This window comes from Phialemonium atrogriseum (genome assembly GCF_030411735.1).
Source record: "Phialemonium atrogriseum strain 8032-3 unplaced genomic scaffold QBC33scaffold_26, whole genome shotgun sequence".
NCBI lineage: Eukaryota > Fungi > Ascomycota > Sordariomycetes > Cephalothecales > Cephalothecaceae > Phialemonium > Phialemonium atrogriseum.
The window spans coordinates 148,254-161,357 of NW_026848163.1; the positions used below are offsets into that span (position 1 = coordinate 148,254).

The 13,104-nt window shown below is 56.2% G+C and overlaps 7 protein-coding genes across 7 annotated transcripts; 5 read left to right on the forward strand and 2 right to left on the reverse strand.

Moving 5' to 3' along the window:
• Positions 1–727: 727 nt before the first annotated feature.
• On the forward strand, positions 728–2,272 carry QBC33DRAFT_562137 (WD40 repeat-like protein; the record flags this gene model as incomplete). Its single annotated transcript, XM_060430180.1, has 1 exon — positions 728–2,272. The coding sequence occupies one exon, from the start codon at positions 728–730 to the stop codon at positions 2,270–2,272; it is 1,545 nt and encodes a 514-aa protein (XP_060280293.1).
• A 280-nt stretch (positions 2,273–2,552) lies between these two features.
• Positions 2,553–6,305, reverse strand: QBC33DRAFT_547976 (glycine decarboxylase subunit P). Its single transcript, XM_060428793.1, has 2 exons — positions 3,097–6,305; positions 2,553–3,021 (listed from the first exon to the last, which is right to left on the reverse strand). The coding sequence occupies exons 1-2, from the start codon at positions 6,209–6,211 to the stop codon at positions 2,942–2,944; spliced, it is 3,195 nt and encodes a 1,064-aa protein (XP_060280294.1). The 5' UTR covers positions 6,212–6,305; the 3' UTR covers positions 2,553–2,941.
• A 347-nt stretch (positions 6,306–6,652) lies between these two features.
• Positions 6,653–6,952, forward strand: QBC33DRAFT_562139 (mitochondrial outer membrane translocase complex, subunit Tom5; the record flags this gene model as incomplete). The annotated part of the gene is made up of 3 exons (XM_060430181.1): positions 6,653–6,665; positions 6,733–6,834; positions 6,915–6,952. The coding sequence occupies 3 exons, from the start codon at positions 6,653–6,655 to the stop codon at positions 6,950–6,952; spliced, it is 153 nt and encodes a 50-aa protein (XP_060280295.1).
• A 416-nt stretch (positions 6,953–7,368) lies between these two features.
• Positions 7,369–9,161, reverse strand: QBC33DRAFT_205852 (nucleoporin complex subunit 54-domain-containing protein). Its single transcript, XM_060422630.1, has 4 exons — positions 8,756–9,161; positions 8,507–8,696; positions 7,722–8,365; positions 7,369–7,655 (listed from the first exon to the last, which is right to left on the reverse strand). Exons 1-4 carry the CDS (start codon positions 8,849–8,851, stop codon positions 7,542–7,544), a joined length of 1,044 nt encoding a protein of 347 aa, XP_060280296.1. The 5' UTR covers positions 8,852–9,161; the 3' UTR covers positions 7,369–7,541.
• A 214-nt stretch (positions 9,162–9,375) lies between these two features.
• Positions 9,376–10,191, forward strand: QBC33DRAFT_518005 (NADH dehydrogenase, alpha subcomplex, subunit 8; the record flags this gene model as incomplete). Its single annotated transcript, XM_060426221.1, has 4 exons — positions 9,376–9,395; positions 9,496–9,723; positions 9,838–9,970; positions 10,051–10,191. 4 exons carry the CDS (start codon positions 9,376–9,378, stop codon positions 10,189–10,191), a joined length of 522 nt encoding a protein of 173 aa, XP_060280297.1.
• Positions 10,192–10,728: 537 nt separating this feature from the next.
• On the forward strand, positions 10,729–10,902 carry QBC33DRAFT_562142 (uncharacterized protein; the record flags this gene model as incomplete). The annotated part of the gene is made up of 1 exon (XM_060430182.1): positions 10,729–10,902. One exon carries the CDS (start codon positions 10,729–10,731, stop codon positions 10,900–10,902), a length of 174 nt encoding a protein of 57 aa, XP_060280298.1.
• Positions 10,903–12,104: 1,202 nt separating this feature from the next.
• QBC33DRAFT_562143 (uncharacterized protein) lies at positions 12,105–12,450 on the forward strand (the record flags this gene model as incomplete). The annotated part of the gene is made up of 2 exons (XM_060430183.1): positions 12,105–12,107; positions 12,265–12,450. The coding sequence occupies 2 exons, from the start codon at positions 12,105–12,107 to the stop codon at positions 12,448–12,450; spliced, it is 189 nt and encodes a 62-aa protein (XP_060280299.1).
• Between the last annotated feature and the right edge of the window lie 654 nt (positions 12,451–13,104).

Sequence of the window (13,104 nt, forward strand, 5' to 3'; positions counted from 1 at the left end):
GATTACTGATGATCCTTTCAGATCTGCCGTCAATGCCGATCCTGTAAGGATTTTGTGACGACTGTTGCCTGGCTCCTAAGCTGCAGATGTTAAGTGTTGGGTAGACAGACAGGTTGGAATCCATGCTCACTTGGCCCTCAGATATACGTGAGAAGAGGTACACTTGGCTTATTCAGAACGCAAGAAAACCGACTGAAAGGTCAGGGCACCGGTATCATTAGAGAACTCCCCTGCTTCCAAGGTTAAAAGTATCAATCATCGAAAGTCAGATTCGAGCTGCTGGGTGAAACGTCTATTATATGATGGCGGCTTGAGTCTCAGATAGATGATGCTTTGATATCAAAGAAAGAAGAAAGTGAGCTGTGAGCTACTCTTAATCTGATACCAGAAATTGGGTTTAATTCATGAGGGTACGGGAGTTGAGGGGAGTATACTGAACTTCAGGATCATCCAAGGCTCATAATAGCTCCAAAAAGCACGGACTCCCAAGTAACAACCCCGCCGAGAACACCAATCTTTTACCCCGCCAACCCGAGATGCTTATCAAGCAAAAAATTCATCGTCTCGACAACTTTCCACGAGCTTAGAAAACAAGCGATTGCGTCACGTCACCCTCGAGCCCTTTATATCTGAAGCTGTTCACGGGTCAAGCTCCCTGCGACACATCACAAACCTAACCTCGTCTCCAGTGCCCAGATACTAAGCAAGAGACATATCAACTTCCGCCATGCCGCCCTCCGATCCCCACCACCACCCTGACGATGACTCGGAGCCGGAGATGCTCGCAGAGGATGATGCATTGGAGGAGATTGAGGACGGTGAGGGCGACATAGCAATGGACTCGGACAACGAAGACGGGCAAGAGGAGATTACCCTACACAATGACAGCATTGCGTATTTTGATCAGCACAAGGACAGCGTCTTCACCATAGCCCAGCATCCCAAATACCCGTCGTTGATTGCCACTGGAGGAAGTGAGGGAGACTCTGACGATGCGCCGGGTAAGGGATACGTCTTCGACACGTCTGCAGCCCAGTCAGGGCCCGTCCTGCCACCGAGCTATAACTCCGACCCAACCGCTGCCCAGACAACCACGCAGCTAGAGCCCATCTTCGCCATCGAAGGACACACGGACAGCATAAACGCGCTGGCATTCACACAACCGAACGGCGAATTCCTCGCGTCGGGCGGCATGGACGGTCGGCTCCGGGTATATTCGGTCGCGGTACCGGGATCAGGCTCAGCCTCGGCGGCGAAGATCGCATTCCTGGCCGAGTCGCAGGAAGTGCCCGAGATCAACTGGCTGGCGCCCTGCCCGTCGGCCACCTACCCCAACACGATCGCCCTCGGAGCATCGGACGGTTCCGTGTGGGTCTACACCATCGACGCCTCCGACGCCTCCAACCCAGTCCAGATCATCCAGTCCTACTTCCTGCACATGGAGCCCTGTACCGCCGGAGCATGGTCCCCCGACGGACAACTCCTAGCAACCGTCGCCGAGGACAGCAGTCTCTACGTCTGGGACGTCTGGGGCGCCGCGGCCGCCAAGTCCCTCGTGACGGAGAACGGGCAGACAGTCGTGGCGCTCACCGCCGCAGACCAGCGCTTCGCCGTCGAGGGGGGCCTATACTCGGTAGCCGTATCCCCGAGCGGCACGCTCGTGGCCGTAGGCGGCGCGGGCGGCTTCATCAAGGTCGTCGGCCTCCCGCGGCTGTCCGACGACACCCCGGCGGCGGCTCAGCGCGGCGCCCGCGGCGCCGAGGCGTCCTCGACCCACGCCGGCACGATCCTCGCGTCGCTGCACGCGCAGTCCGACTCGATCGAGTCGCTGGCCTTTGCGCCCGCGCCCGCCACCCTGCTGGCGGCCGGGTCGGTCGACGGCAGCGTGGCCGTGTACGACGCGGCGCGCGGCTTCAGCGCCCGCCGACACCTGCGCGGCGCCCACGACGACTTCAGCGTCGTCCGCGTCGAGTTCGTGCGCTCCCCCCCGCAGTCCGCCGCCGCGGGCTGGCTCCTCACCTCGTGCGGCATGGACGGCGTCGTCCGCCGCTGGGACCTGCGCGTCGGGTCTGCGCCTGCCGCGCACCAGCAACAGCAGCAGCAACAGGGTGGTGCGCCCTCCACGCCGGCTTCGTCGGGGTTGGTGAAGGAGTGGAGGGGTCATAGGGGGGATGGGGAGGGCGGAGGCGTCCTCGGGTTCGTGCAGGGGGAGACGGGGGAGAGGGTTGTCACGGCGGGGGATGATGGGCTTGTGTTGGTTTTTGAAGCGTGAGGGAGAGCAAGAAAGTACATGCCTTACTCTTGAATAGGTACGATGGCTTAGGGGGGCGAGCGACATTAGAAAGGAAATTGGGAGGGGTGGACGAGTGTGCATAATGACCCGGATTGCATGGCGACGGGATCGGACGGGTCCCATAGACAGGGAAAAAGCATTGCCCCTCGTTTTTTTTCACAGCAAGCATATAGACACAGGTAGGGGTTTCGCGTTGCCCAGAACAACATGAAGACCAGCTGGCCCTGAGTGCTAACCACGGGGGCTAGATGTTGCGATTCTTTGGAGTAAGTAAGGTGCCGACCATCGGGGAACATCAGCCTGTGTACGACGAACTCATATCAAAGACCCAAGAAGTTGATACTTGATTTGTTATGGTAATGATGAACCCTTGCTATCTGGGCCTCGTCTAGCATCAGTGATTTTCGAAATAAACCCGCCAAAGATACCTAGGTTATATATGAGTGTTGAAAACCCCCTTCCCGAACTCTAATATTCGCCATGAATTGCGCCCTCGATTATGTTGAAAAGCTCGACCAGGCCTTGAAACCAATGACCACTCCGGAAGCGCCATGCCTGAAGGTGTTCGCCTCATTCATTTCCCTCTCCCTCTCCCTCCCCTCGACGCCCCTAGCCTAAAACTAGGCTCTTAAACACCCCTTTCTGGGATTATCCCACGGAAGAGATGTTCCCACCCGTGGTATCCTCAACGGGAGGACAGGTGCAGAAGAGGTTCAAGTCGCCGTATGCTGCGCCGGTGTGAGCAAAACCTTGTTCCGGAACGAAGGAAAGAATAGGGGTAGAAAAGAAAAGAAATGACTTACTATCATCGACCCGCGCAACGCTGGGCCAGAACTTCTTCTCCCGCAGCCACGAGAGCGGGTAAGCGGCCCTCTCCCTCGAGTAGGGCCTGTCCCAGCTGGCACCGCCATCGCCGTCGACGATGTCGTGGATGGGGTGGGGCGCCCGCTTGAGCACGTTGCCCTCGCGCGGCATCCTGCCCTCCTCGATCTCGCGGATCTCGGCGCGGATGCTGATTAGGGCATCGACGAAGCGGTCCAGCTCCTCCTTGGACTCGGACTCTGTCGGCTCGATCATCAGCGTATTGGCCACCGGCCAGCTCATGGTCGGCGCGTGGAAGCCGTAGTCCTGGAGCCGCTTGGCGATGTCGATGGCCTCGATGCCGGCCGTCTCCCGGAACGGCCGAGCGTCGAGGATGAACTCGTGCGCGCAGCGGCCGTGCTCGTTGGTGTACAGGATCTGGTAGTGCGGCTTCAGGCGGCAGAGGAGATAGTTGGCGTTGAGCAGCGTGATCTTGGTCGCGTGCTTGAGGCCATCCGCGCCCATGAGCGTGTTATACGCCCAGCTGATGGGCAAGATGCTCGCGCTCCCGTAGGGGGCGCTGCTGACCGGGTGGTTTACCTCGTTCGTGTTCAGGACGTTGGTCGACGGCAAGTACTGTGCTAGGTGCTCCTTGACACAGATGGGGCCGACGCCGGGACCTCCGCCGCCGTGGGGGATGCAGAAGGTCTTGTGCAGGTTCAGATGGCAGACATCGGCGCCGATCTCTCCCGGGGAGCAAAGGCCGATCTGGGCATTCATGTTGGCGCCGTCCATGTACACCTGGCCGCCGTGCTCATGGACAATCTGGCAGACCTTTTTGATCTGGGGCTCGAAGACGCCGAACGTGCTGGGATAGGTGATCATCATGGCACCGATCTCCTTGGCGTGCTTCTCGCACTTGGCTTCCAAGTCTGCGAGATCCAGGTTGCCAGTCTTGGTATCGCACTTGATGGGCAGAACTCTCATCCCCGCCATCGCAGCGGATGCCGGATTTGTCCCGTGGGCGGATACGGGAATGAGGCAGAGGTCTCGCTTGGCGTCACCTCTGCTTTCGTGGTACTTGCGAATTACGCGCAAGCCCGCAAATTCTCCCTGGGCTCCCGAGTTCGGTTGCAAGGAAGTGGCATCCATCCCGGTGATATCACTGAGCTGGTCTTCCAATGATGCGATGAGCCTCTGGTAGCCCAAGGTCTGGTCTTTGGGGGCATGAGGGTGCACATTGGCGAATCCTGGCTGGGTGATCAGGGCCATCTCGGTCGAGCCGTTGAGCTTCATTGTGCAGGAACCAAGGGGGATCATGGAATGCACGAGAGACAGATCCTTCGACTGGAGGTGGTGCATGTATCTGAGGAGTTCCGTTTCGGAGTGATGCGTGTTGAAGACCGGGTGCGTCAGGTAAGGGCTTGTTCTACGCAACGCCTCTGGAATCGCGTCTGTGCTGCTGTATTCCGCGCCGCCCGTCTCCTCTAGCAGCCTGTTCAGCAGCTCGCCATCTTTCTCTCCACTAGAGGTGGCTGCCGAGGACTGCAACACCTTGATGAGTTGAGACAGGTCCGTTTCGGTAGTGGCTTCGTCAATGCTGATGCCGACGCTATCCTCGTCAACGAGGCGAACATTGATGCCGGCGCTTGCAGCCTCCTTGACAATTTTGCTGGCCTTCCCGGGGCTGATTACAACGACTGTGTCAAAGGGGACCTTGGAGGAATCGGATCCGAGAGTCCGGAATCCCAGATGCTGGGCAGCTGCTTGGACGACCCTCGCGCCTCGGATACACCTCTCCGCGATGGCCTTCAGGCCTTCTGGTCCGTGATAGACGGCATACAAGGCACTCATGTTCGCCAGCAATGCTTGAGCTGTGCAGACATTGCTGGTGGCCTTCTCTCTCCTGATGTGCTGCTCGCGGGTCTGCAACGCCAGCCTCAGCGCTCGACCGCCAAGACGATCTTTGGAGAGGCCGACGAGGCGCCCCGGGATCTTCCTCTTGTGCTTTTCAGTAACAGCAAAGAATGCAGCATGCGGTCCTCCGAAACCCAATGGAACACCGAGTCTCTGAGAAGTCCCAAAGGCTACGTCGGCGCCCCATTCGCCCGGTGGCGTGAGAACTGTGAGGGCCAGGAGGTCGGTTGCGGCACTGAGCAGCACCCCCTGTTTGTGCACAACATCCGCCAACCCCCGGTAGTCGTTAACCTGGCCGCACGTGTCTGGATACTGGACCAAGACGCCGACGAGGTCATCGCCGAGTGCCTCCACGCTGGAAAAATCAGAGGTGGAGACATCCATTACTTCGACCTTGATCCCGAAGCCCTCGGCACGGCTCCGCAGCACAGATATGGTCTGAGGGTGGACACGGTGCGAGACCACGTAGGTCCGTCCCTCCCGTCTGGCCCGAGACGCCGACAGAGCATTCAGGGAGAGCGTCATGGCCTCGGAAGCGGCAGTGCCTTCGTCAAGAAGGCTCGCATTTGAGATTGGAAGCGCCGTCAGGTCTGACACCAGCGTCTGGAAGTTCAGCAAGGACTCCAATCTGCCTTGGCTAATTTCCGGCTGGTAAGGCGTGTAGCTCGTGTACCAGGCGGGGTTCTCAAGCACATTCCTTTTGATGACCTCCGGGACGATGGTGTCGTAGTAGCCGGTTCCAAGGAAGCTCCTGGTCGGCTTATTCAAGCTCGCTGCCATCTCTCCGAGCTTCTTGACCTCCCACTCCTTGAGAGCCGGCTTTACGGCATTTCCGAGGGCGGTATCGAACTCCTTCCTCGCAAGGGGGAAAAGCTCCCGTGACGACAAGATGTCAGACGGAATGACCTGCGTGACGAATTCGTCCAGGGACTTGGCAGGCGGAGACAAGGCCTCCAACATCTGGCTGGTGCTGAGCTCATCCGGCCCGATATGTCGCCTTGGGAAGTCATCCAAGGTAGGATACTTGGAATGGTAGAGGCGAAGGCCAGATACAACTTGGGTCCTTGGCCGTCCAACTCGAATGTGAAAGCAGGCATTGTTGGCTGCCCTTGATATCGATATCGCCCTTACGTTACGGGGGGCAACCAAAGACGGGCCTAAGGCACGGCCGAACTGGCCGAATTGCCGGGAAGCCATCATCTCCCGGGCAATTCAAAGTGCGAAACGGCAATCTGCAAAGTTACCGGAAAGTGAAAAAAATAACAAAAATACGTGAGGATAGGGTGCGGTGTGTTTTCTCGTCACACCGACAGCCACTTGATCCACTGATAACTTGATAAGTGACCGATTCGGCTATTCTCGGTCCGGATTGCGCTCGAAGGCGGCGTGCATCGGATCCTTCCCCTTGCACTACTGAATTTGCGGCTGCCAGAAACGGCATTCTACAAGGGGCTTGAAAAAGCACAGACCACCGAGTAGTTCCCACTCAAGCCACTGATAGCTCTCTCTATCCGTATCGCTCTGAATTTTTTGGCGACATCATCCGAGACTCTGCGCTTGAGCCTCAATCAACCCAAGCCATTTCAACCACGCTCACCTTGCCACATAGTCTCCCAAGAAGGACAATAGTCAACAGCCACAATGTTTGGAGGATGTGAGTTTGAATAGCTAATACTGGCTTTGCGCTGGCCACGGTCTCGGGAAAGCTGACAAGTTTCTAGTCGCACCACCACAACTCTCGGACAAGGAGCTCAGGGCTGCCGAGGCCGAGGCCACTTTCACCGTTCAGCGGGCACTAGCAGCAGCCGTGGCGCTTTATCTCTGTACGGCTTGCCCGTCTCCTCATGAGACCGACCCCATTGTTGCCTCGATGACTTGAGCTAACCTCCACACTCCCCAACAGCACCCTTCGCCGTCGACGCCATCTGGAAGATCCTCTAAGAGCCAGGGCCAGGGCCGGCATTACGACCACAACTACTTCAGTGTATTATTATTATCTTCGACATCGGTTGGCCGAGGAATGGATCGTTGGGTTTGACTCATCGACTGCTCGCGATGCAAACGAATGGCTTGGGAACAGGATTGTAACAATTTCCGGGGTTGTAATACTAGGGCGCACGAGGTCATATCGCAATGACAGCATCTCCGAGAAACACGCCTCTGACTCTGCAACCTCTCTGGCATTTTTGGCGTTAGCTACTTTGGGAAGTATGAGTATATCAGATATACGCCTAGCAGAGAGACCCTTTCTCCACGCACTTGACTTCCCGCCTCTAACTTGGGACAATCCGTCCCCCGGACTGAACCGGTTCCGAGTGCTGTGTCTTTTCCGAGTGCTCTCGTTCTCCAATGCACCGTTCCCCTGAGAAAGGCTATATTCAACATGACCATATGACGCCTAACGCGCAAATTGCTGCTGATTGTCCCCAATCATTACGGTGTATTCCCTTGTACCCGGCCCCAATGCAAGACCCAGCTTAAAGCGTCACTTTCCACGCCTAGCTACCAATCCCTAATCACCCAGTGTTTCTCACCTGGGTGCTGGCGACGGGCTGTGGTCCTTGTCCCACTCTGCAAAGTCCTTCTGGATCTGCTCAACTTCCTTCTTCAGGTGCTGGATCTGCTTCGCATAATCCTCCAGAATCTGTCCACGCCGTTAGCAAACCGAGAGGCTCCCAAAAAAAGAAAGAAAGAAGATAAAGAAACCCACCTTCTTCGCCTTGGCCTCAACATCCTCGCCCAACCCATCCGGCTCCCCCAGACCCCTCTTGTTGATCTCCACCCTAAGACTATCGGCGTACCCCCTCAGCACGACGAGGCGACTCCACAGCTCCTCCATGCGCGCGCTCAGCGCCGGGTCCTGCATGCGGCGCTCCATGTCCTGGAGGCGGGATCGGAGCTCGTCCTCGTCGGCGCCGAGGGCGTACCCGCGGTTGCGGAGGACCTGCACCTTGGCGGCGAGCGCGAGGGCGCGGTTCGCGAGGGCGGCGTGGCGGCGGCGGGCGTTGGCGGAGCGCACGCTCATGTCCAGGTCGTGGCGGCCTAGGATCAGGTCTAGGCACTGGTTGATCTCATGCAGGCGCGCGTTGAACTCGCCCACCGCCCGCCGCTGCACCTTGAGCCGCTCCGCCATGCCCGCGAAGCCCGTGCACAGCACCGGCATGAACCCGGCCGCCGGTTTGGCCTGCAGCGCCTCCTCCCACTCCTTGGGGTCGTCCTGCGGCGTCGGCTGGTAGAAGGGGATGCGGGACTCGTCGACCTTATTGTAGAAGTACGTCTTGAACGCGCACGAGGGGTGGCCGGGGTGCCATTTTTCGGCGATGAGCTGCATCTGCTCGGGGACGGATTTTTGGTCTAGATGGAGGGTTGGGGGACAGGGAGTCAGCCAAGAGTTCGCCTCTAATAAGTCGCGTTGGGGAAGTAGTAGGAGGGAAGCATGGCTGGGGACCAAGACCGTGTAGGTAGCAGCAGTATGCCCGAGGAGGTATCACGTACGAGGTGTTTGGCTGCCTGGTTGCCATAGCGAACTTCCTAGCTGGTGGTTACTTTGCGACTGTCCGAACGAGGGTGCTGCTGTTTGCTGCTGCTGCTGCTGCTGCTGCTGCTGTTGTTGCTGCTGCTGCTGCTGTTGCTGTTGTTGCTGCTGTTGCTGTTGTTGCTGCTGTTGCAGTTGGATTTGTTGCTGCTGTTGTGGGTTTACATCGTTAGCCTGGCTTCGAGACGGCTCGTGGCAGGCAGTCTTACATTTGTGTTCGCAGTTTGTCCAAATGGATTCCCAGTGCTGCCCCCAAAGACGGACTGACCAGACGGTCTATTCAACGAGGAAAATAATGATGACATGGCGGCTAATGTGGTTTGTCGTTTCGATCGAAGCGCGCGTGGAAGGAGGGAGGTGAAAGAGAGAGGACTTTCGAAAGGCGGGCCAGAATGCTGCCTCGCTCGTCACGAGAAACAATAAAAGGAACCAAGGCTTCAGCTCACGCCCTGAAGTGACTTAGGCAGTTTTCTCGATGGTTCTTTTTCCTGTAGACCTAATAGCGATAATCCATTTAGGCCTGATTCTGTCCGGGAAACTCGATCTCGTGGAAGATAGTCGGGATTTACTGTTGTTTATTTGTCGTGAGGAAGCTCCAGCGCGCGCAAAAAAAGAAACAAGTTACAAGCAATTATCGCTGAGAGCGGGCCAAGCTCCATTCACCGTGTCCCACCTCAGCCTGACCGACAGCCCCGAGGTCGAGCCAATCGGAGGACTCAATTTGCGACTTACCTCTGAAAGCCGGCAACCTCAACTCGATCCCGCTTGAGGTCCTTCAAATCGCAAAACCTCAGAATCCGGCACGACAGGACAGCCAAACACCGTCAAAATGGCAGCACGGAAGCCAATGTAAGTATCAGGATTCCTTCAAGAGGCCAATTGATGTGTTCCGAAGGGAACCATGCTTCAATCTCGACTCGAAATTGGTCCAAGCTAAATCCTGCGCCAGCTTCAATCAGCAAGTCCTAATCGACACCACGCCCTTGCCCGACTCCATTCCCAAGGTCAAAGAGCTTGGTGCCAGCTCGGCCCCGCTACTATCGGCCTCTTTCTTCATCGGTGCGCGATGCCGCGACTACAACGATGACTACATGCAATGCAAGAACGAGAACCCTGGGAAGGGCGAATTCGAATGCCTGAAGGAGGGCCGGAGAGTCACCAGATGCGCAAGGAGCGTGTAGGTGGAAGCAATTTGCTTTTGTTTCGAGTCGTGGCCCCGAGAACTGCCAGGCTGCCAGGACAGAGATGGGGAGGCTGGGTCAACAGTTTGCTGATCACCGTTTGTTAATAGGATTGAGGACATCAACAAGTCTTGCCTGGAGGAGTTCCGCAGCCACTGGCAGTGCCTGGACAACAATAACCACCAAATGTGGCAGTGCCGGCCTGTGGAGTGGAAGCTTAACAAATGCGTCTTCGAGAACCTGGTGCGCCACCCCTTGCTTTGGGCTTCCTTTCTACTCCAGACGGCGAGGAAGACTGGCGGTGCATGCTGACTCTGTAGCAGAAACTGGAGAAGGTCATACCCGAGCAGCCGAAGCAGTCGACACCGGTGCATTTGAGGAAGACGCAGCTCTACGCCCACTATCCGATCCTGCGAGGGAACGAGCCCTTCGTGCCGGAGAAGTCGCAAACCCCTTCGTCATGAGATGGCCCTTGTCGATTCCTAGACCTTGTTGTGATTAAGAGGTGGTATTCTGTATGGCCTGTATATAGACGGGGAATCCCGCCCCTTCGAAGACGATATGTGATGTTAGCTCTTCGACGTCGTGACCAAGTCACAAACCCAACATGGGAACATGACACTGAGGGGTTCCCATGTGCAACGAACTTGAAAAATCAGCCGAGTGCACCCAAAGTACGGGGACGGAGTGTCGCATTTCACAGTCTGAGAAAGTGATTGTCCCACAAGCTTGCCTCTGACTTCCTCACCTCTTGTCTCACCAGGCGAGGTTCAACCTGAAGTGAGGTTCCCCTTTCTCCCGGTATAAAACCTCACTCACTCCTGGAGTGGAAGAGCCGTCAGTCCACACTTCTCTCTAGATATCAACTCTAAGGAGCCCACTTTTACCTCATAATCTCTTCTCCTCGCCAGACGTGAAGACGTGCAAGCTAGCCATTACATCTTAGGCGCAAATTCTGATTTCTTCTCACATTCCTCCCTACCAAACCTCACCCAACAACCATGGGTCGCGAGCGCGGCTATGACTACCCCAAGCCCGTCGGCCCCAAGCCGAAGCCGAAGCCGAAGCCTGCAGGCGGCGGCGGCAGCGGCGGCAGCTCCGGCGGGGGCAGCTCCGGCGGGAGCGGAGGAGGCGGTAACTCCAGCGGGAACGGCAGCAGTAGCGGGTCGAAGTAGTTAGTGGTCATTAGGTGGTCGAAAATGCACCAAGTAGCTAATAATCAAACCATATTATCCATTGTATCTGCGTCTCTGCGTCTCTGCGCCCCTTTTGGCGATACGCGGGACCCCGATGAAGAAGGCGCTATCGGTGGGAGTCCCGGCGGCCGAAAGCCTTATGAGACCGCCCAGACCTGGCGCGCAAAACCCACTCATCCCTCTGCCAAAGAAAGATAATCCCCCGGACAGCAGAGATCCCTGAGTAACCGCTCTAGAGGAAACAGAAGGGGAGAAAAAATAAGTACAAGTACAAGACCGGCGGCCACGCCTGCTTCGCTCCGAGCCTTGCAGCGTTTACTCCGCGCGCATGGTCGGCCTGGGTATACCATCCGCACATTGCAATAACCCGAATTGTTTCCCGCTTTTCACGGAGTAAGAGATGCAACAGTTGCAACTGACTACAACGATATCCGCTGGAGTTAACCTACAGAGCCTTTCAATCCCAAGTGTGCCGATTTTTACACTTGACGATTTCCTGCCAGAGCATACGATGGACGTGGGATGATGGACGTGGAAGACCATATTTATACACTTCAAGTTCTGCTGGGGAAGACTTTTGCGTTGAGTATGTCGAGTGGACAGATCTTGACTCCAGGATTCAATAATTGGCATCCTTCTGCAGGCTTGGTCCGACTGAACGACTACCTAGGTAACATAGTAAGCAGCGGTAGAATATCGCTGGGGCTCTGTTGAGTAGTTGATAGAGTTGAAGGAGCAGCGCCGACCCAGCATTGCTAAACATGATTACCAACAAGAACCAGGCAGCTGAAGCAGTGGTGACTATGTTGCTTAATACCGCGTCGTGTTCTGTGGGCTGTTGGTTGATGGTGTTAGTCGGTTGTTGGTTGATATCAGATATCCAGGTTAAAACGGCCTCGGGGAGGAGACTCTTTGACAATATCAAAAAGATGCCAGGGGAGGAAATTGAGTCTTTCCATGGCAAAGCCTGTTTTCTGAATGAAACACAGTTACTCCAACTTAGTCTCTGGTACCAAAGCATGCCTTTACATGAAAAATAATAATAGGGAAGTAGGTAATTCATCCAAGTCACATACAGTTCGAAAGAGACAGTGGTGTTGGAGATGAACACCATGTCAGATGGCCCACTTTAATAATGACTACACCTTCAGACTTTAACCAACAGGGTAAGTGATAAGCTAATGGTACACTAACGTTGGCTGGTCTGCATAACTTTAAATTGCTCCCTGGAGATAAATATAGGGCTACATTAGCGCTGTGAACGTCATGAAAAGCCGGGGAGGGGACAGTGGAAGCATTCTCGACATGGCAGAGGCGCTGAATTGACACTGAATTGACAAGCAGCGCGAGGGGGACAAGACGGACGCGCGGGAGCTCGACTTCTCAGGCATCTACGTGCTGCTCGCGTTCGACGACTCGATCCCCGAGCTCCGCGGTTGGAACCACCGGATCGACGTCAAGTACGTGCTGGACCCCCAGAGCAACTCCGCCCGCGCCGCATTCTCGGCTGTCTGGCACGCCATCTAGACTGGCATCACCCCAAAGGATGAGATCGGCTGGTTGTGGTTGATGCGGAGGCGCTCTTCACCGAGTCGGATGGTTATGGAAAGGAGATCTCGCGGCAAGTAATAGTATATAGCGGAGTGGGCCCTCACCTTTCTCTGGCAATCCGAAACACCGGACCACTAAACTAAGCGCCACCTACCAGCCAAAGTCCGGTCTACAGACTAGAGCCCAACATCGCGGCATAAACAAGGCGATTCTAGAAAGGTCTGAATATGACATCGGCAAATTCCGGCGACTCCTACACTTTCTCAACGGTCGGCTAAAAGCACCTACGACTGGGTAATCCTTCCGGGATGTGAGGGCATTGCTCTCGGCTCGATGACGCAGGGAGCCCAGCACACACGATTGTTGCTGCTGCTCTCAAGACCGGGGCTGCCGGAAAGCAAAGGCTGCCACCTGCGATAGGCCGATGACCGAAACATCTGTGGCTTGATATCAAGAAGCGTGTTGGATCTAGTGCATCCCCTGAAGCCGATGAGATGTCATTGATTCTATGTACATTTGAGACTGACGCCTCCATGCCAACAGCCGTTCCGGTCAACAAATTTGGGTGATAGAAAACGCATATGATGAGTGATTCAACTGCAGCGGCGTCGCATCAACCCCAAGAACCTG